This window comes from Ictalurus punctatus, chromosome 25 (genome assembly GCF_001660625.3).
Source record: "Ictalurus punctatus breed USDA103 chromosome 25, Coco_2.0, whole genome shotgun sequence".
Taxonomy (NCBI): Eukaryota; Metazoa; Chordata; class Actinopteri; order Siluriformes; family Ictaluridae; genus Ictalurus; species Ictalurus punctatus.
Window position 1 is genome coordinate 531,576 of NC_030440.2, and position 20,906 is coordinate 552,481.

At 39.6% G+C, this 20,906-nt stretch overlaps 2 protein-coding genes across 6 annotated transcripts; both read right to left on the reverse strand.

Annotated features, from left to right (window-relative positions):
• Positions 1-38: 38 nt before the first annotated feature.
• Positions 39-15,489, reverse strand: tdrd6 (tudor domain containing 6). 5 transcript variants are annotated; one of them, XM_017456275.3, is made up of 23 exons: positions 15,390-15,489; positions 14,787-14,883; positions 8,501-13,834; positions 8,286-8,389; positions 7,430-7,487; positions 7,248-7,324; positions 7,092-7,146; positions 6,680-6,741; positions 6,547-6,589; positions 6,377-6,447; positions 6,238-6,297; positions 4,728-4,790; positions 4,008-4,062; positions 3,850-3,911; positions 3,692-3,731; positions 2,140-2,207; positions 2,022-2,076; positions 1,854-1,924; positions 1,714-1,773; positions 1,032-1,080; positions 825-883; positions 668-722; positions 39-570 (listed from the first exon to the last, which is right to left on the reverse strand). In XM_017456275.3, the coding sequence occupies exons 3-23, from the start codon at positions 13,764-13,766 to the stop codon at positions 425-427; spliced, it is 6,579 nt and encodes a 2,192-aa protein (XP_017311764.1). In that variant the 5' UTR covers positions 13,767-13,834; positions 14,787-14,883; positions 15,390-15,489; the 3' UTR covers positions 39-424. The 5 variants fall into 5 exon arrangements, with proteins under 5 accessions (XP_017311764.1, XP_017311766.1, XP_017311765.1 ...); XM_017456277.3 differs by lacking the exon at positions 15,390-15,489 and having other exon boundaries at positions 7,272-7,324; positions 14,787-15,062; XM_017456276.3 differs by lacking the exon at positions 15,390-15,489 and having other exon boundaries at positions 7,257-7,324; positions 14,787-15,062.
• A 2,182-nt stretch (positions 15,490-17,671) lies between these two features.
• Positions 17,672-20,501, reverse strand: sf3b6 (splicing factor 3b, subunit 6). The gene is made up of 4 exons (XM_017455372.3): positions 20,342-20,501; positions 19,872-19,990; positions 18,184-18,322; positions 17,672-18,046 (listed from the first exon to the last, which is right to left on the reverse strand). Exons 1-4 carry the CDS (start codon positions 20,369-20,371, stop codon positions 17,957-17,959), a joined length of 378 nt encoding a protein of 125 aa, XP_017310861.1. The 5' UTR covers positions 20,372-20,501; the 3' UTR covers positions 17,672-17,956.
• Positions 20,502-20,906: the final 405 nt, after the last annotated feature.

A 20,906-nucleotide genomic window follows, 5' to 3' on the forward strand; every position in this document is an offset into this window, starting at 1 on the left:
TCTTGTGTGGGAATAAAAAATAAAAAATAAAAAAAATACTGACACAGGAGAAGCCTGACTTTAATAATTATTGTGTAATTTATATCCGTTTTACATATGGTTTATAACTGGGCAACAATAAAAAAAAGAATTGGAATGAAAGATGTTTTGTGTGCATTGTATAATCACAAAAGCACCAGTGAAACTTGCACCTTGTTGATTTTTTACTGAAATTCTGATGTGGAACCGTAAAGAACAAGAACCAGGTCCACCATTTTGTGCTATAAGAAATGAAAGAAAAAGTACGAGACACCACTAAACAAAATGGTGTTTCGATATTTTTCCTCCTCACAACACATGCACTTTTAAGCTCAACCGTCAAACTGAACAAACTGTTTTGAATACATCTTAAAAAAAAAAAAAAAAAAAAAAAGAGTAGCCGCAGCTACTCTTTACTACCGGGCTCACTCGCCCCGGCCGGGGAAACCTGCCACTCCGTCACGAAGATGATGTCATCGGACGTGTCCTCGATTTTAACGGACAGATGCGTGACCGTGGAAGCTCTTAACTCATCAGCTGGTTTCTGCAAGTCTGCAGAGCACATGACGGTCATCCGTATTAAAAAGCCACAGTGTATATATACACCTGCTGATGGGTCTGTGGTTCATAATCAAATGTAAGCACTTACCAGAAGAGGCCGTGTCAGCAGCAAGACGTTCAGTCTCCACCATACTGCCTTGAATCTAATATTCAAATTCAACACAAACACACAGCACGCGTATATAAAGAAATAAAAAAAATAAAGTTTAAGTGCATCAACACTAGTGGGAGTAAACGATCCTCACCGTGTCTGATGTGATATCTGAGCCCTGTTCGGTCTCACTCACAAAGTCAATAATGTTATCTGTAAAACCAAGAGCCAGATCAGCGAATGTTAGATTTCTTTAATAATAATTAAAAAAAAAAAAAAAGGAAACGCATCCTCAATGAAAAGGTACTGTTTTGCCGTTTGTCGTGTGCAAGTATGTTTTTTGCAAAGCAAGATAGCGTACCAATCACAGCAGGGAAATCAGGATCAGCAGCAAGGTCCACATCCAGAGCCTACAAAACATCAAATTACACCTGGGATTAACACGTGTCCTGGGCGATCCGAGCGCAAGTGGTCAGCGTGATGTACAGGGGCGAACGAGGTGTCCGACGTGTCTCACAGCGTGATCCGGGACACATACAGCCGCTTAACATCCGTAGAGTGGCCTCAAAAAAGCATCCGAATGTGTCTTGGAGAGTAACGAAGGACCGCCTAATCAACTGCTTCATTACAATCGCTGGAAAATAAATACGTGATCATTGTGACAGAGTTCTCCTCCTCTGGGCCAATGGAGAACGGTGACGCGGTAACAGCAGTGCTGAAAGCAGCCGCTTCTCTTTGCGATCTCATCTCCCGTTTATTTACAAGTTTTGTTAAGAAGCCACGCGATCGAAACGTTTTAAATGGAAGACCGGTGTAATAAACGTGCACGACACCCTTCCTCTAGCCGAAATCTGATCTCAAGTGCCTGCTGGAGACACGTTCAAAATGCCATGTATAAACACCAATGTGTTCTGGCTGTCCACTTGTGATCGGATCACTTGAGACAGATGTTAATACCAAGTATGAGCAGGGCCTTAGACAACCATATACATAGTTTATACTTACTGAAATAACTAAATTAAAATAAATTTAAAAAAGCGCACCTTCTCCGGTGACGTTACGCCGAAGGTATCCAGATCCGCTTCAGCTTCCGTCTCCTGGTCCTGTAAGATGTTAAAGCGTTATATCTCTGGTCCATGTGTGCACTCGGAGTACATATTAACTGGAATAAAGACAAAAGTACCTTCTCCAGTGGCATCGCAGGTATGAATCCCATCAGCTCATCTACCTGCTCACACGTCTTAGTCACACGTTCTAATGTTAGTGGACAAGATTAAAATGAGTATTAGTTCAGTTTCAGACCCTTTTCCAGATTAACATTAGATTATATGTTCATAAGACTAAAACAGACCTCTCTGTTCTTCTACTGGAGGACTCGTCTCCTCAGCTTCTTCCACAGGTTGTACCTGATGAGAAACGTCAGCGTGAGTTTATGCTTTTTAATTGAACCAAAGTCTACATTAATTTACCTGGACTTTCACAGCACAGCATAAATCTTCTGCTAATTCTAGTGTCGGATTCATTTCCATGGCAGGTTCTGCAGGAGAAAACAAACTAAAATCATACCACAGATTCTTTTCAAATAACGTGTTAACATTTTACACTGAGCAGTATGAGCATATGAAGTCATTTATAGTCATGTGGCTTTCACCTCATAACCAAATACCTATTTAAAAACGTATTCGGTTACAGTTACAAATTACTTCACCGGAAATGTAAATGGTGGAAATGTTATGGTTTGGGGTTGCTTCACTTCCTCAGGGACTGGACAGCTTGCATTCATTGATTCAACTATGAATTCTGCATCATATCAAAGAGTGTGAAGATAATGTGAGGCCATGTGTCCAAAAGTTGAACCTTTCAACAGGATAAATCACCTTAAACACACAAGCAAATCCACCAAGGAACATCTCAAGAAGAAGAAATGGAGGGCTATGGAACGATCGAGTCAAAGCCCGGATTTGAATCCCATTGAGATGTTGTGGGGGGATGTGAAACGGGCAGAACATGCAAGAAAACCCTCAAACATCTTGCAACTGAAAGAATATTGCATGGACGAGTGGTCAAGAATTCCAGCAAGCCTGGTGGACAATTATACAGAACACCTACAAGAAGATATTTCTGCTAAAGGGGGCAATACTAGCTTCTGAGGCCAAGGGTGTACTTACTTTTTCCACAGAAGAATATCACATTTCTATTGATATTTCTGTTAAATAAATGATTAAAAAAGCAAATTTTCCTTGTGCTTTTGTTCAAGTTAATCAACATCGTTAACACTACTGTACTGGTACTGTTTCAAAGATCATCAAATGTTTGCTCATCCAAATATGTCAAAAAAAACAACCCAACAACAATTTCCAATGGTCCATGGGGTGTACTTATTTTTTCACATGAGTGTATATTTCAAAAAAAAAAAAAAAAAAAAAAAAAAAAAGGCTTTTGCATACAGTTAACTAGTTTCAATTTCAATGCGTCAACACTACGCTAGTTCCGAGTAACATCGGATTTTTGCCATGCTGTTAAATTTGCCAGAGATTTTTCAGGCGAAAGTTTGGTTTGACCAATACTTTGTATCCTCTATTTTTCAATGTGCAAAGAGACCACAGTTCCACCTTCTTGCTTTCTATTGGCTCACAAGACAGCGGGTCTTCAATTCACTGCTCAAAGTGCACCAGAAAGCAAAAGGACACATTTTCCCCCTCTTTCAATGAATTGGCTTTTCCACGTTTTCACATGTCTTCGATATCGGTGTAGCAAGAGTTTAAATATGGCAAATGCTATGGTTAAACAGTAGATGTTGACAGGTGTGTCAGGAGCAGTGATTTATATTACACTTGTTGTGGTATTCCGTTTCGGCCTGGATCCACTTCAGAAGTGACATGACTGAAGGTATTAACGCATAGCCGAAACCCATTTGTAGTACTCCATGTTCTGGTGTAATGTGAATTCATTAAATGTCACGTGTTACATTAGAAGAACCATGCTTATACAGTGTTCTTGTAATGGAAGTGTTTATCTTACCACTTTGCTCAACTGAAATATCTGCAACAAACATTTTGCTCTGCAGAAAAACAACAAAATCCAACATTAGAAGCTGATGTTGCTGGGTTTTTTTTTTCCTTTTTTTAAAAAAAAAAAAACACCACATTTAATATGAAAAGGAATGAAATAAAGCCCACCGTTTCCTGAGGAGCATCGAGACCTGAATCTGGACCTGGAGTCACATCATCTTGCACAGGTTCTGTTCATTAAAACAAAATGGTTTCAGATAGGTATTCACACAGAAACGTATAAGATCTTCCCCTGAGAATGATCCAGATCAACCCATATTACTTACGTTCAGACTCTGCCACCAAGTCACCTAAGCAGCAGTCGTGCTCTTTATCTTGAGGCTGCAGTAACAAGTAAAAGTAGTATGTAAAGGGACCCTGACCAAAATTTAAAGTGTCGATGCATATAGTGTAAGCATGCCTACTCTGTGGTCCCAGTCTGAATACCGGGGAAACCCCTTCCTAAAGACGCATGCTGCCTTGAAAGCCTATAACAGTTATGGGTGGATATTTGGGGTGGGGAGGGGGCAGTCATCACTAGTTAATGGAACCAATCGTGAGGGGAATAGCTCAAGGTTCAAGAAAACTAGATATAGTGGATATAAAAAGTCTACACACCCCTGTTAAAATGGCAGGTTTTTGTGGTGTCTTTTTTTTTTTTAAATTGAGACAAAATCACGTCAGAACCTTTTCCTCCTTTATTGTGAAATTTTAAGCTACACATTAGCAAGCATCATGTTGAGGGCTGGGTGTCGATCACTAAAGGTGAAAAAGGATCTGATTTTTTTTTTACATCACAAAAACCTGCCATTTTAACAGGGGTGTGTAGACTTTTTATATCCATTGTAGCTAGCTGATTGGCTACTGGTAATGACTATGTACATAAAAGTACTGCAATAACAGGAATGGATTCCTTAAGCAACAGAAGTGAGAATTTTTAAGGGTTGCTTGTTATCACTAGAGGCAAGGACAAGCACTTGCTAGCAGACATTAACTCACTCTCATACCTCGGTGTGGCTCCTTCTGTCAGGTTGACCGGGTATGGGGTTTCTCTGGTCCCTTTTTTTGTGCTAAATACAAACAAAATTGCCGTTTTCTTTAGCATCTTCTTCAGCAAAAGACCCAGTAACACTTTCAAATCTATTTCATATTCTTCTGGTTGGAACTGCTGGCTGCACACTCGGAAATATCCACCATTTTTCTGTGGTGTAAAGACTAATTTAGCTCAACCTGATTTGCAAAATGACCCGATTACCATGATGCAACTTGGTTATCCCTCCTAATTATCTGTAACAACAACCATCTTGTTATTAAAACAGGTTTGTTTATCAACACGTTGCACATTCAGAAACTCAACAGTACATGACATTTTAGGAAACATTTTAGTTCACAAGGCGCAGGTTTTCCTTTTTTTTTTTTTTTTTTTAAATGTCAGAGTGACACGTCTCACTCGGGGAGGAGGATTGGTTGATTACAGCAGGGAATCCTGCTGTGGTTGGCTGAATTACATATTGGTGTACAGCATGCTGGGTATTGTACTTTCGCTACATGGATGTGTGAAACAGGAAACTGACGCAAAATCCTGAACTCCGTTAAAATGGTGACACTAAGTGACACAAACCTGTGCAACAGAACACTACATACCATGACGAATAATATACAGTGGTGCGTGAAAGTTTGTGAACCCTTCATAGTTTTAAATAATGAATAAAGTTAATGTTTTGGAACGTCCAAGTCAAAGTCCTGACCTTAATCCAGTAGAAATGTTGTGGAAGAACCTGAAGCGAGCAGTTCATGTGAGGAAACACACCAACACCCCAGAGCTGAAGCTGTTCTGTTCTGAGGAACGGGATAAAACTCCTCCGAGCCGATGTGCAGGACTGATCAACACTTACCCCAAACGCTTATCTGCAGTTATTACTGCACAAGGGGGTCACACCACATACTGAAAGCACACTCACTCACAGATGTGTCATATTAGATCATTTTCCTCCATAAATAAGTGATAATATTTTATAATATTATATATAATATTTTATAATATTATAGTATTTTTTGTCTCATTTGTTTAACTGGGTTCTCTTTATATACTTTTAGGACTTGTGTGAAAACCTGATGTTTTAGGTCATATTTATGCAGAAATGTAGACAATTGTAAAGGGTCCACAAACTTTCAAGCACCGCTGTATGAAACTAGCGTTATGCTGGAATGCTCCTTAATGCACTTTTCATGATCAGGAAAACGCAGGTATGAAGCAACACGGATTAAAATAAAACCTCTCGGATAATGTGACTGCTATAGGTAAGGTTCTACGTGAAGTAAAATATAGATGCGAGGAGTTTTCAGTTTTCAGTTAGGAAATATTAGGAATTATCAGAATTAGGAAATATCAAATTAAATTCAGATTTCGGCATGACTTAAATGCTGTCAAGTGAACAAAACGCACGTAAAGTAAAAGTTTCGATGTGTGTACGTATAGTATATATTTAATGAAACACACAGAATAAAAAAGCGCACCTTCTCCGGTGACGTTACGCCGAAGGTATCCAGATCCGCTTCAGCTTCCGTCTCCTGGTCCTGTAAGATGTTAAAGCGTTATATCTCTGGTCCATGTGTGCACTCAGAGTACATATTAACTGGAATAAAGACAAAGTACCTTCTCCAGTGGCATCGCAGGTATGAATCCCATCAGCTCATCTACCTGCTCACACGTCTTCGTCACACGTTCTAATGTTAGTGGACAAGATTAAAATGAGTATTAGTTCAGTTTCAGACAATATACAGTATATATTAAAACATACTGCCATTCAATTGTGCAAAACAGACCTCTCTGTTCCTCTGCTGGAGGACTCGTCTCCTCAGTTTGTACCTGATGTGATACGTACATGATTGGTTAGACTTGCGCGTAAATGCATTCTTTTATGACTACACAAAGACACAAACTGGGACGTTAATTTACCTGGACGGTCATAGCACTGCATACGTTCTGTTCTAGTTTTGGCTCAATCTCCATGGCTGTTTCTGCAGAAAGATAAAAATCGTACCACAGATCCTTTTCTCCCAACAATACTTTTTTTTTTTTTTTTTTAATGAAAAGTCTATGGACATAAAATCTTAAACAATACTTAGGACAGTAAGTGTTTTCTAGTCCCATGTTTCTTTCATAGAACAAAACCATTTTGAAGCTACAACATTGTTCTGCGACTAGTCGGCAGTCATTCTACAGTCTTCCCTAGGAATGAGATATATATATATATATATATATATATATATATATATATATATATATATATATATATATATATATATATATATATATATATATATATATATTTCCTCTGAGGATGATCCAAGTAGGCCCTATTACTTACTTTCAGATTCTGCCACCAAGTGACCTAAACAGGAGTCCAGCTCTTTGTCTCGAGTCTGTAGTGACAATTAAAAGACGTCATGAGGCAATGTACAAATCTTTGTTTAAACTCTCATAAACATCAAGACTGTTCTCGCTCAAATTCTTGAAACCTCACCAAGTTTACCTGTTCATCACTCACCAGATCCATCCCAGCACTAGGTTCTTCATCCATCTCTTCATAACTACCTATGACTTTAGATGATAAAGACTTTCAGAACATTCAAGCAAGCCAAACAATATTCTCAAGTTTAAAAGAAGAAAATTTCATAAATGCTGCAGTCACGTGATGAATCTTACCAGAACGATCTGGAGAAGCAGAACAGGTCACGGCTTCGTGCGCCGTTTCCTTTTCAGCCTGTGATGAATAAGGAATACGAGTAATGCAATACCGTCCTACCTTCAATTACACATTTTAGTTGAACCAGCGCGAGTAAACGTAGCGCTTCTTTCCTCAAACCTCATTTGCCTCCTCTATTAGATAAATGTTGCGGACTTATCAATAAATTAGATGAACAAATTCCATTAAGACTATTTTATATTTCAGTAGATAAATATACATTTAAATCCTCTTAAACATCAACACAAACATCGTCTAACCCTTCCACTGAGACGCGTGAGGCCAGCCAACTGCAGCTTTTCTGACTGCTGCATCACAGGGCATCGTAAAACACTTGGAGGAAATCCTCCGGCTATCTGCCCTCTTCTACATACATGAGCTCACAGATGCCTAGTGTAGCTGTGATTGACAAGGTAGAGAGAGAATGCCCCACCCAACAATTTTGTTCCCTTTTGACACCCAGCCACGGATGGCTGTGGCAACGTCGTGACTCGGGAGCCGGGAAACTCGTTCATCATCATCATCAATTACATAAAAAAATGATAATTGCTTAGATAACTGCTTTACATTTGAAGGATTTTTTACAGCGTTTTGCTCCCACCACTGCTACATTCCTACATATGCATAGTTCAACAATCAGAACAGCACTTCTACGGATGGTTCATACCTGCAACGATTCTTCTGGTACAGTTTCAAAAATGTTCACCGGATCCACCAGCATCACAAAACCACGGTCCAAATGCTGTACTTGTATGTTATTTTGAATTTAAAACATTGCTGTTCATGTGACATTCACAGTCGTGAAAACATGCTTACCGAGGTGGAATCATCAGAAATCTTTAAAGCTTGTTCTCGGGGCCAGATCGCACATTCTGACCTGACTGCACCACTTTCTGCAGCCCTTCTTACGTTTCCCAAGGCTTTGGAGAAACAAAGAATCTCCATCATGCATATAAACCGTCATGTATAAATAAATAAATAAATAAATAAATAAATAAATAAATAAATCCAGATTTTCACGTGACACTTACCTGATTTAATGATCTCATGATCAGACCCAGTCTTATTCTCATCGTGTTCTGAAACCAATCCATGCACTTTTTCGCAGACCTCATCACAAGACTGACCTTCTGGACATGCAGTTTCCACTTGGTTCTCATCAGTATACTCCACAGAACCTGTGAATGCTCCTTCACGCATAACGTCTGTGGAGTCTAACAGGCACTCCCTGAGAACATCCACAGGGTGAACTGGATGAATGCCTACATTTATATTTGTATCCTTTACACCGACACTTCTGCCATAATTCTCAGGCTTTTCCATGTCTGCTGACGTCAAGTAGCGATCTTCATCTAGAGAAAATCTCTCACTCACAGCAACATTTCTTTTATCCAGCATCTCTGTGGGTCCAGCTTGCTCCGCATGCTCAGTCAGACCATCGCATTCTACCTGCAATTTGGGAGGAGAAATGCAAGTGCCACTGTGCAGATTCTCCGTGGCTATAAAAAGGGGGTCCTTGGGCCCTTCTATAGGTTCAGCTACACATGGAGCAGACGTTTCAGGCACATTAGTCGAATCACAGACCGTTGCAGAAGTTGCTAGTTCAAATGATGTCCTCTTGCTATTCTGAGTCCAACATTTTTTCATTGCATCATTGATGATAAGATCGTCACATTCCAGCTGAACAAAATGAGGAGTCACCACATCGCATGAACTGGACAATTTCACAACTGTGACTTTCAAGAGTTGGTCATTGATTAGCTCATAGAACTGATCAGCTGCCTTGTCGTCCCAGGACCCATCCAAAACATTAAAACCATCGAGCTGACAAGCAAACGCCTGAGGAGGTAAATCGGATACCTCAAATGGCAGTGGTCTAATGTCGCACATTTTAACTTTTGATTCGTTTCCATAGTCAACAAACAGAACAGAGAGTGTGTCCTTTTCAGCTGAAGTCACCTTGGCGCGATACCATAGTCGGTCCTCATCGAAAAGGGCAATGCATCCGCTTTCAATCGGTAGGGTTTCTATACTCAAAGGGCCACTTCCCAAATTACTACCAATCTTTTGGATTATATCAGAAATCTCCTGCAGCTTTTCTGTCTCTGCATACTGACACCAGAAAAGCTGTGGCCCAGTAATGACTGAGGCATATACAGCAATTACCTGTCCAGTCCATATCTCAGGATTCTTATAAGCACACAGATTGAAGTCAGTATCTGGGCTCTTGGGTGCACCTGTTGCAGTTATGACATTTGTATCTTTGGAGAAAGCAGATCCCAACGGCTCACCATTGACCTCAAGTTTGACCTCCCATACAGAACCTGACTGCTGGATAAATTTACATAAAAATCCATCAGCATTTTTTTTAATTGCCATTTTGAAATTCGAGGCCGCGTCACGGTCGACTTTTACCACTCCAGTCAGTGAGCAATGAATGCTGTACCTTGGCTGGGAGAACACTTTGTCCAGAAAGCATATTTTTGAGAGTGAAACTTCAGCGGTGTTTCCGAAGTCAATGAATTCGACATCAGCCGTGACACCGACGGGCACATTTCTCACAACTGCACGGTACCAACAGTTATCTTCAGGGTACTCTGCACTAACCAAGTCACCTTCACAGAGATCACCAGGGTTAACAGGTATGTGCTTTGGCTGACCAGCATTCAACTTTTCCACCAGAGACCAAATTTCACTTTCATCCGTTACCAACTGGACAAAGAAGCTTAAAGGACTATTGCAATGTGAGATGAACACTTCAGCTTCCAGACCTGGCTCGACTACTTTAACAGGGAGCTCGGCTTGTTTAAGGACACCGGGTTTGGCATTTTCAAATTCACTAAGAGTTTCTCTGTGAAAAACACTGTGCTTCAACTTTATTGGGGCGATTCTTTTCGTGCCCCCGTCAGGAAATTTTCCTGCGCTTTCTTCCGAGTCAGCACTTTTCTGAGATCTCCAGTGTTTCTCTGGAATCCACTGCGCTACTTTTCGTCTTTCAGCACATGACTGAAATTGATCCTTGACTTCAAGTCCTTTTACAGTAATTTGCTCGTTTCTCTCGGCTTCAATGTGAAATTTCTCTCTGATTATTGCATTTACTGGAGTTTTCCCATCATATAGCTCAACAATTAATTTACCAGATGGTTCTTTGGATACTACCAAGGCTTTGAGCTGGCGATCTGTCACAAAACTTTCAAACCAGCTATTCACTTCACTTGGAACCTTTTCGGGCACATCAGAAAGCCCACACTCAACTGCTTGCACAGGTATCGCCATAATTTCAGCAACTTCAAGTGGAACTGGTAGGACATCTGATTTCTCAACTTGCTGTGTGTCACCATAATCCACAAAGTGGACTACAACCGAAGGCTTTTTAGATTTAAGTTGTCCTCTGTACCACAGTCCATCAGTATATTTTGCAAAGCAAACATTTCCAAAGATTTTGGGACAGTTAATGCTCTGTAACTGACTGCATAATCTGTTGACATTATCTGCAAGTGCATCAATCTGCACCAAGTTTCTTTGCGGATGACAAAAGAATTGGTTGACACTTTTCACACAGGTGATGCTTACAACTTCTTCGGACCCAGTTCTGATGCTGTGTGAAGAGTAGTAGTATGTATCTAGCCTTAAAGATGGCAGAGCTCCCTTTTTAGGTGCATGGTCAGCCAGACCTCTCTGGGCAAGAAGTCTGCAGATGCTTTGGAATGGACTCTCTAAATCCACTACATTAAACACCACATTCTGAGTGTCGCACATCATGGCATACACAGTACATTTCAACACCACACCCATTGAGGCTGCCTTGTCCACAAACTCTTGAAACTGCAACGTAGCATCCGGACTCCATACTAAAGTGGAACGAGAGACCGGAGAGTTCAAGTTATACAAGCAGCATCGGAAAGCTTGTCCTTTCAACTTAAGGAATTCTGGATCAATGCGGCGAAGGTCGTAAATGGGAACGCTCCTCGTTTCCCCATAATCGACAAAGAGTACGGTTACATTAGAAGCCTGGTGCTTTTGGACGACCAACGCTCGATACCACATTCTATTTTTAGGGTGACGAGCAACACAGGCAGCTTCCAAAGGAGGCTGAAATTCAGAGTTTGCATAGTACCTCTGAAGATCTTGCATTAGCAGTTTCAGGCATTTTGCATCATTAGCTTTCTGGCACCAAAAGTCATTCGGATTCTCGATGTAGGATACCGTAACGTCAAATGAGCTTCCAACTGGAATCAGGTACTCCGTGAAAGCAGACGTTACAGCAGGCGAATTGGATGACTGTGAAACAGCACTCGTCGTGAACACGTCAGAAGTCTGTACCGCTTTAGTGTGTGGTGTGATCACAGGTTTATCCATATCGGCAAAACCTGCACTACAGAGCAGCTTTGAAAAATCTTTTTCTCCATCAGACATAGAATCAATGACCTGGACAACATGTGTGTCTTGGGACTTTGCAAGTATATGTACATCAAGGACTTTGTCCACAACAGCTTTAGCAAAGAATAATGTGGCATTTAGATCCCATTCTTCACTTCTGGGTTGAACACCGTAAAGAGCACACTTAACTGCCAAGGCTGGTAGGTTTTGATAACTGAGGGGCAACTCGCGAAGGTTACTACAATCAACCAATTCTTTGTTTCCATAATCAAGGAAGAAAACCTCTGCCTTCGTCTCAAAGACTTCACAAATAGCAGCCCTGTAGAACACATCATCTTTGGCTTTGGCCACACAAAGTCGACCAGCTACAGGCTTTATAATCAGTCCTCTGGCTCTGGTCAGATCACTACACATCTCCGTCAGGCCATCCATTAGCAGGTCAAACTCAGCAGCATATTTCTGTGTCTGGATCCAAAACTTTGAGGGGCTATCAACATGCTGCACAACAGCCACATGATCGGTATTAGGTAAGAGACTTTCTGTGAAAATCCCTTTCAAATCCTGGGTTCCTTGTGTCTCACATTTAACTGAAGCCTGGCACCTCCGACTCATTCCAATCTTGTGCATGGTATCATCTTTAAGGCACCTCGAACCTATTAAGCACTTCTCTCTGGAGCCAAATAATTTGTTTAGATTTTTGTTTTCATGTCCATACAGTGTGACGTAGTGGACACCCTCCGAGAGGCTTTGATACTCGAATTTGGCTATAACGGTTCTGTTAAGCAGTAAGGATTTCAGATAATCAATCTGTGAAACTGTCCAACCATCTCCTCGATCAATAACTCCATGCAGAGAGCAAATATAAGTCACAACAGGCATTCTGACGAATTCTGGGGCCAGTGGTCGAACATGCTCTACTTGAACAAATTGTTTCTTCCCATAATCCACATGCAACACTTCAACTACACTGTTGGTGGACATGACCTGCAGCAAAACAGAGCGATACCACTTTCCATCATCTCCTCTTGATGCACAAGGAGCCCCCAAGTTCTCAGGTCTTGCAAAATGAGATTCAACTGTTCTTTCATAATGCTGAGTTATCTGCTCTCTCAGTTTCTTGAGTTCCTGGGAGAAAACCTTTAGCTGACAGAAGACACGTAGGGGATTTTTTACCTCTGTGACTAGCACAGTCTCGATGGTTTCAGCTTCTAGCTTCGGATACATGTAACACAGCTGTGTCTTGGTTTGTTCAAGTGGTTTACATCCGACGGATGCAGTCCTCAACGGCTCTACAGACCCAGCATCAGACTGTAAAGACCTTGAAACAAAGTCTTTGAACTCGTCATTTGACAATTTCTTTGCAAATCCCATCTCGTACATTTGCCTAGACAGACATGGAATATCAAGTAGAAATGCACACTGAGGGATGGAAAAATCCAGAACATAGGCAGTTACTGTTCTCCCACAGAATGATTTCATGTACTCCAAGGCCAATTCTGACCATCTATTTTCAAGAGACAATGGCAGGACATTGGAAAGAATGCACAATTCAACTTCAGGAGGTAGGCTGAAAAAGTCAGTTTGGCCCCATGCCAAAAGGCTGATATGAGCCTGAAGTGTTCTGCCTTCATCAATGAGAAATACTGTGTAGTAAGTATCATTTCTTGACACTATACGAGCTCTGTACCATGTTTCATAGACCCGTATAAGACAGAGATCACCAGGCTTCCCTTCTCCTTCATGAAATACTTCTTTGGGGTACTGAATCTCTTTTTTCATTTGTTGATATGCAAGTTTCTGATCCTGGACAAAATTACCCCAAAACTCTACCAGAACACAGAGACGGCTCACGTTTATTCTGGTAATGAACACGGTCACGTTTGAGCCAGGTGACGGGAGCCCAGGAATTGAACACATTGTTCTGTTGTCTAGGTTTCAGGTTTGGAAATAATTCAAGAGGTTTTCAACATCTGATGACATGGTACCTATAAAGAAAACGCAAAAGAACACATTTTTTAAACCATTTGATGTTGGAATATAATCAAGAACATACGAGTTTCATGTTTTAATCAGACAATAAAAGACCAGTGCAATATCTGGGGTTATGGTAGGGGCGTCCAAACTTTTCTGTGACCCCAAACCTTGACCTCGCTCATTCCATATTTTTATAATATGATTCTATTGTAATATTTGAAATTTTTGTCCAAGTGACTAAACTACATATTCCTTACACTGAACTACCATTTTAGTGGGATTTGTTGATAACTGAAACTTAATGATGACAGTGAACTTAATGATGATTGTGATTTCCAAATCTGGAAATCACAGATCTGCGAATCTGCGAATGTTCAGAGATCTGCGAATGTTCAGAGCGTCATCACAAACACAGCTTGAGGAGTCCTAAATGCATCGCAGTGCACACTGGGAATAATCTGGATGCTCAATCAGCTACACGGCAAACACTACGGTTGAGGATGTAATACCCATCAAAACGGTCAAAAACATGGGTTTAAATGCCTTTTAAAAATTCGTGATCCATGTTACCATGTACCCAAAAGTGCACAAATAAACCCCTGACATTGATCACTGCTCAGTCAGTTGCAGTTCACACTGCACGAGTCTGGCCTTTTCTAAACCAGTCTTTTTAATAGACAGTTGTATGTCAAGAAGCCAGAAGTACTGATCATCCTAAATTAATCTGCATCATTACTGACAGATTAGATTATTTTTAATCCCAGCATTATAAAAGGTCAAGTTTTCCCTCAAACTTCAGCTAGTGTAAACCACACTATCACTTAAACTGACTGCCTTACAGCCTTGTGCTTATAAACCACCACAAACTACTAGTTCAGACGATGTTTAAAAACCTCACAATTACCCAGTGAACACACACGCCAACACATTTTATTTTATTTGATTTTATTTGAAACATCTTACCTCAGGTGTTCTCTACAGAAGCACGAGCAGACGCTTCAACCGGTTGCTAGCTATCAGTTTACAGCTTCAAGACTTCGACACTTTCTCCACTCCTGGCCTTTGAGAATAGATCAGACTAGTTAATTTTAAGTGTTAATCGATTATTAAAGCACAGGTTTGAGTTACATTTTCTTTTTAAAGTTGTGTTAAGAATAATATCAGTCAGTTAACAGGTGCTAAACTAAATGGCGCCTCTCATTTGAAGCCCCGCCCCCCCGCCATTTTGTGTAAACTAACAGCTACTGATTGCTCATGGATTCATCTACTTGCTATATTTTGTATAGCAAAATACATGACTTTTTTTTTTTTTAATATTATTAATAAAAAACAACAACAACAACAAATAAAAACTAATAAATAGAGGCGTAGACAGTTTAAAACATATCATCCGGATAATTATTAGTTGGCGGTGAACGGATACACCGATTTTGCGCGTTAATTCCACTATAATCACGTCTATATTGTCTGTCTAATCACACTATATCGGCTATCAGCTGCTATGATGTGAAATTTATCAATCAGTTTAATTACTACAGATAAAACGCTGATTTTCTACTTCCTCACCTTTCCTCACTTTTATACTTCCTCACCGTTATATGCGCGGCTTTTACACACTTAGCGGTAATAACAGCGGCGCGGTTTTTACACACTTAGCGGTAATAACAGCGGCGCGGCTTTTACACACCTAGCGGTAATAACAGCGGCGCGGCTTTTACACACCTAGCGGTAATAACAGCGCCCAAAGCGGAACGCGAGCGTGCACGAGCTCCTACACAATTATCATTTTTAAATAAATAAATAAATATTAAAACCAACACACAACAATTCACAATATTTATGGGTACATTAAAAAATGGACAAAATCGAAGAGACGCAATAAAGCATTAAGCCCAATAAAAATACATTTATTATTATTATTATTTTATTATTATTATTAAAATACATCAAACCATACATTTTTTTTAGTGTAGATGGTTCATTTCACAGAGGAAGCTTCTGACACCAAAATATTAATAATTTAACCCACGAATTAGTTCACAGTGAGCTAATGTATGCTTTTACAATAGATTCATGGCGTGAGTTATACAATGATAAAAATAATAAGACAGTTGGGTTTTTTGTTTTTGTTGTTAAACGTGTTTAGTAAATGTATTTTATTTGGATTTAAAAATGCCATTTTACACCATAGGGTACAACTTGTAATTACAAAAAAACAACAACAACAACAACAACAAAAAAACAATGCCATGATATCCAAGATGTCCGACATAACTTCAGGAACATCTTTACAATCCTTCTATAAAATATCTTTTTTTAAAAATTATTATTATTATTATTATTTTTATAAAAGATGAACCATTAATTAATATTTATGTTCAGCTATTGATTTAAGGATTTTTGAAACCTATGATTAACCACTTGTCCACTAAAGAGGACATCATGCATTAGTCAAGTTATAGCACAGCTTTATTGGTGTGAACATACTTATTAATTTTTTATTTATTTATTTTTTACTCATATTTATTGATTTTTCAGTTAACTGATCTATCATTATAGTACAATTTAAGGATTTTTAAAAGCATTTTCTGTAGTTAGCTCTATTGTGTAATTAGTATCTTGATTTTTGTATTTCGTAGAGTTTGAGAGTAGCACGAAATAAAGAAGTGTACAGGACTGTAGATGAGATTCCAAGTCAGTCAAATGAGGATAGTGACAGTGATGATGATGATGATGATGATGGTGGTGATGACGAATGGCAGCCAGGTAAAGAAGGGTCAACAAGTGCTAGCAGTAATGAGAGTGGAGCTGAAGATTCGACAGCCATTTCCAGCATTCAAGAGCAAAATAAAAGAAGGAATATCTGGAAAACCAAAGATAAGCAGTTTAAAGGAAACCTGCCTCCTATGTTTAATTATTATTATTTTTTTAGGAAAGTGCCAACTGAATGTTGAGAGAACAGAACCAGTACTCATGTTCCCAAATGACCTGGTAAACAAAATAGTGCACAACCCCGATCTGTATGCACTCCAAAAAGGAAAAGAAAACCTGGCCCTAACAATTGAAGAACTCAAGACTTTTCTTGGAATAAATATGGTTATGTCATATGCTCATCAGATGAATGTCTTCATCTTGATTTGATAGAAAATGCCATGCCTGTTAACGTTAAGATCCTTAGGTACCTTAATTTTGTGGATAATTACTCATGAGTAAACAGACCAGTGTTAGATACTCTTAGATTTTATCACATAACATCACCACAATTCACTCATGCAGTCATTCTCTCTGTTGGTTTTTTTTTTTTTTTAAACTTATAAATAAAACTCTTGACTGAACGTGACATTTTTGTCATTTTTTTGCTGTTTAGAGGTGAAGTCCTGAATCCTGTCTTTGCAAAGACTTGGACAATCTGAATATAACGCCAGTTTAACTTGGTGCGGTGAATAATCGGTCTGGATCACTCACTGCGTGTGTGATGTGTGATATATATATATGTGACTGAACGTCATTACCAGCTCGTTTCAGAGGAAAGTAGCTAAAGCGTGCACTGGAAGCCACTAAAAGGAGTCACAAATAATTAACATGCAAATTAGTACACCATGATCATTGGCATATCAAATCCGGAAAGGAAGATATTCCCTTTGAATACAATATTTGGTTCCATTTGAAAGTTTCATCAGGGTAGAAACTAATTTCAGTTACATTCAACACCCAGTTTCTACGAAGAGCAACGTATCAAAACACTTAAATCTTAACCGGTAAAAGTTTCAGCCTAGGGTTAGGTTATTTAGGTGACATTTTAGATTGTTTTGTTAGGTGTGGTTAATAACACAGAAATGTAAAACATGTCTGTCTCATTGGTGGTAAATTTATTCACGAATTCACAATAAAACCCAATTACAAACCAGCCACTTTAATCCAAAAGTCAGAGTAAAAATCCTAAATAACCATCTGGTGGTACATCACTCGTACAAATAAAAAGCTTTATAGCAGGAGAAAAAAAACAAAAAACATCTTAACAGCTCAGTGTTTATTACATAAAAGTTAAGGTAAATTAGCTGTACAAAAAATGTGGTTTATTTGCGTCCTTGTTTAAAAGTGTTCACTTGGGGAGCAGAGGGATAATCATCGCGTTACTTCGGGGGATCCGTATTTATGCCATATTTCTCCTTGAGAAGTTTCAGCTGCTCTTCTTTTTTCTTCGTGTCCATTTTCTGGAATGCCTGAAAGGGGGAGAGAAAAAAAACAAACAAAATCAAATGTAACCAAAGTTTGCACACCCCTTACAAAAGCAGAGGATTAATACTAAACATTAGAGGACAAAAAGCCGTTTGTACTTCAAAGGTAAACTCAAACGTACTCTGTTCGCGTTGTAGTACAAAACAACCAGGTATCTGTTGCAAACGTTGAATCCGGAAAGGTGGTCACAGGCATTCTTGGCATCAAAGATGTCCTCATAGACTACGTAGGCAGTCCCCCTGGTCTCTGGTGTGTTCCCGCTGTATGCACACAGTTTATTATCGTTAAGACACGGATATCATTTTGTAAAAAGCATCTCCAGACATGAACTAGAACACTTAAGTACAGTTTATTAAAACCTTCATATAAACAAACATAGCTGAAAAACATCTGTCAGAGTGCCGAGCGCATGTTTATACTTTCAGCAGACGCTTTTATCCTTACAAATGAGGAAATACGAACAGAGCGATAGATCAAGCGGAGAACAATACTATTAAGTAAGTAGTGCTACTGTACAAGATTTATAATCGAGTTCTAGAGAAGCAAAGTGCACAGAGTAGAGGCGTAAGAGCCAGTCATTTATTTATTTATTTTTAAAGATAATGTGGGGCTGGTGTTTTTATAGGGGTTGGCTACGTGCTCAGTAGGTGGGTCTTCAGCTGTTTTTTGAATATAGTGACAGATTCTGCCGTCCGGATTGAGGTCAGAATTTCATTCCACCGCTGAGGAAGAGTTAGTCTGAAGGTTCTGGAAAGGGACCTTGAGCTACGTTGTAAGTAAATTGTAAAGCTGTACAATTACAGCATTAAATGTATGTGAATTTGTCCTGACAGAGTATTTAACGGTTCAGTATTTCAGGAGAAACACAACCCTACTCTGGATGATGTAGAAATGATGGAGGAGGCCATGAAGCTGCCCTCTAAGGATCAGGATCAAGGCTTCCAAGAAATGACTTTGACAACTCGGGTTACACATCTTGCCGTTACAAAACACACTTCCCAACTGTTATGGAAATTAAAATATGACAAGATGAGTACCCCTGAGGTGAAAGGTAACCTTGTACTAGCTATCATTCAGTTTCCATTGTGAGACTGGTCCACACATCAGCAATCTCCCTCACCACTCTGCCTCTAGATGCTAGACATACTGATGCCAATATTACAACAGGGACAAATGGCGAGACGCGATCATTAGCGTCCCTTTGACGAGTTGTGGGGGAGGCGACAGTATAAACTCTGTCCAGCAATAGACACTGAACATTAGAAATAGGCTTACATGGGAAACGGGTCTCTCACATGCTGAGAAAGGATGAGGAAAAGGAAAGAAACAAAGTGTCTCCCTTTTCCAATGCCCTGTATTCTGGGATAGTTCGGGTATTTTGTCCGGTAGGCGGGATGGAAATCTTGGTGAAGAAACCCGTCAACCCTGATCGATGATATTATAAGCACAGTTAAAGAAATATAAACGAAAAACCGCTCTAAATGTTATCGACTCTTACTTTTACTTTATTTGCTAGATAGCCGACCATCGTGTAACTCCGTCGGTTATTATTAATACCATCTCAGAAGGGTTGTGAAAACTTTTTCAGACCCACAGTAGGAGGTTTTACTTGCTTAATGCTTTTATGATGTTGTTCACTGCTTTTATTCAGCAGCAATACACTGATCTAGGACACTGGAGTGACTCATCAGCATGTTATCGAAAGGTGCCACGGGAAAGACTCAGGGACAGTGATTAACTGTGGACTGTAGAAAACCATCCTGCATAAACAAGACTACGAGTAAAACAAAACATGAACTGGGAACTTACACTCTAATCTGCCGGATTGGACCGTACTTCCCGAAGATATCGTACATCTCTTCTGCTGTGATCTTGTATGGAAGGTTACGTATGTACAGTATCCTGTTCACCTCTGGAGGTAAGCGAATCTGAGGGGAGAAAACAGGAGAAAGTTTATGACGTTATTTTTACAGTGAAGAATTAACGCATTGACCCTCTTTCTGGTACAGTCCGCTCTGAAACTAGTGGAAGTTTGTGGACACCTGTACTTATAAAGTGCTGGCTTCATGAATGATTCGTTTAGAATATTTATTCCTCCTTTGCTTTAAATTAGTCGTTCAGGACACTTCAGTTGTGTTGTAGCTTAACAACATCCCCTGTCTGAGTCTAAGACGTTACTCAAGCTAACAAGCTAACAAGCTAACTACACTGCTACGGTCTTGGATACAGCGGAAGTGCTCAAACAATTCGCAGAACTTGACGGATTAAACTGTACTTACATTCGCACGCTTGGCTGCTTGCATCGCCATGGCTGAAGCTCTTTTCCCGAAAAACACCTTATACTTTAAAACAAACCTTTAACACGTCGAGATTGTTTTCACCAGCGCCCCGTTCACGCAGTTTGTAACGTATTATGGCGCAGATCAATGACGTAGTTCCTGAAACAGGCCAGTGAGTTCCGGTTCCCCTTCAACGCGCATGCGCGAAATCACGACGCTTTTCTCCTGTGTTAGTTTGTAGTCTTATTACATATTTTCTATTAGCGTTAGGGGAATTTCACATTGTTTGTTAGCTCAATTGCAATTAAATAGATGCTTTAAAGTATTGCATTCTCTTGTTCGGACAGTCGCTCATATTTTAGTTGTTGTTGTTGTTGTTATTATTATTATTATTATTATTATTATTATTATTATTATTATTATTATTATAGTGTGTGTGTCGTTTTTGTCATACAACCTTGGGCTTTATTCCAGAAAGCAAGGTCAGTTTACCGTCACATAAACCCTGACCTCTGAAGTTTGATTAACCCAAACCTTGTTTACTCGGAGTATGTCTGCTCCAGAA

Coding starts and splice junctions, on each gene's coding strand:
- tdrd6 (XM_017456275.3), bottom strand. CDS start 13,766: ATGTGTTCAATTCCTGGGCTCCCGTCACCTGGCTCAAACGTGACCGTG. Junction 7,147..7,247: donor GTGATGAACAGGTAAACTTG/GTGAGGTTTCAA, acceptor TTGTCACTACAG/ACTCGAGACAAAGAGCTGGA. Junction 1,774..1,853: donor CTGCGATGCCACTGGAGAAG/GTACTTTTGTCT, acceptor AACATCTTACAG/GACCAGGAGACGGAAGCTGA.
- sf3b6 (XM_017455372.3), bottom strand. CDS start 20,371: ATGGCGATGCAAGCAGCCAAGCGTGCGAAT. Junction 19,991..20,341: donor AAGCAGCCAAGCGTGCGAAT/GTAAGTACAGTT, acceptor TTCTCCCCTCAG/ATTCGCTTACCTCCAGAGGT. Junction 18,323..19,871: donor CCAATCCGGCAGATTAGAGT/GTAAGTTCCCAG, acceptor GTGTGCATACAG/CGGGAACACACCAGAGACCA.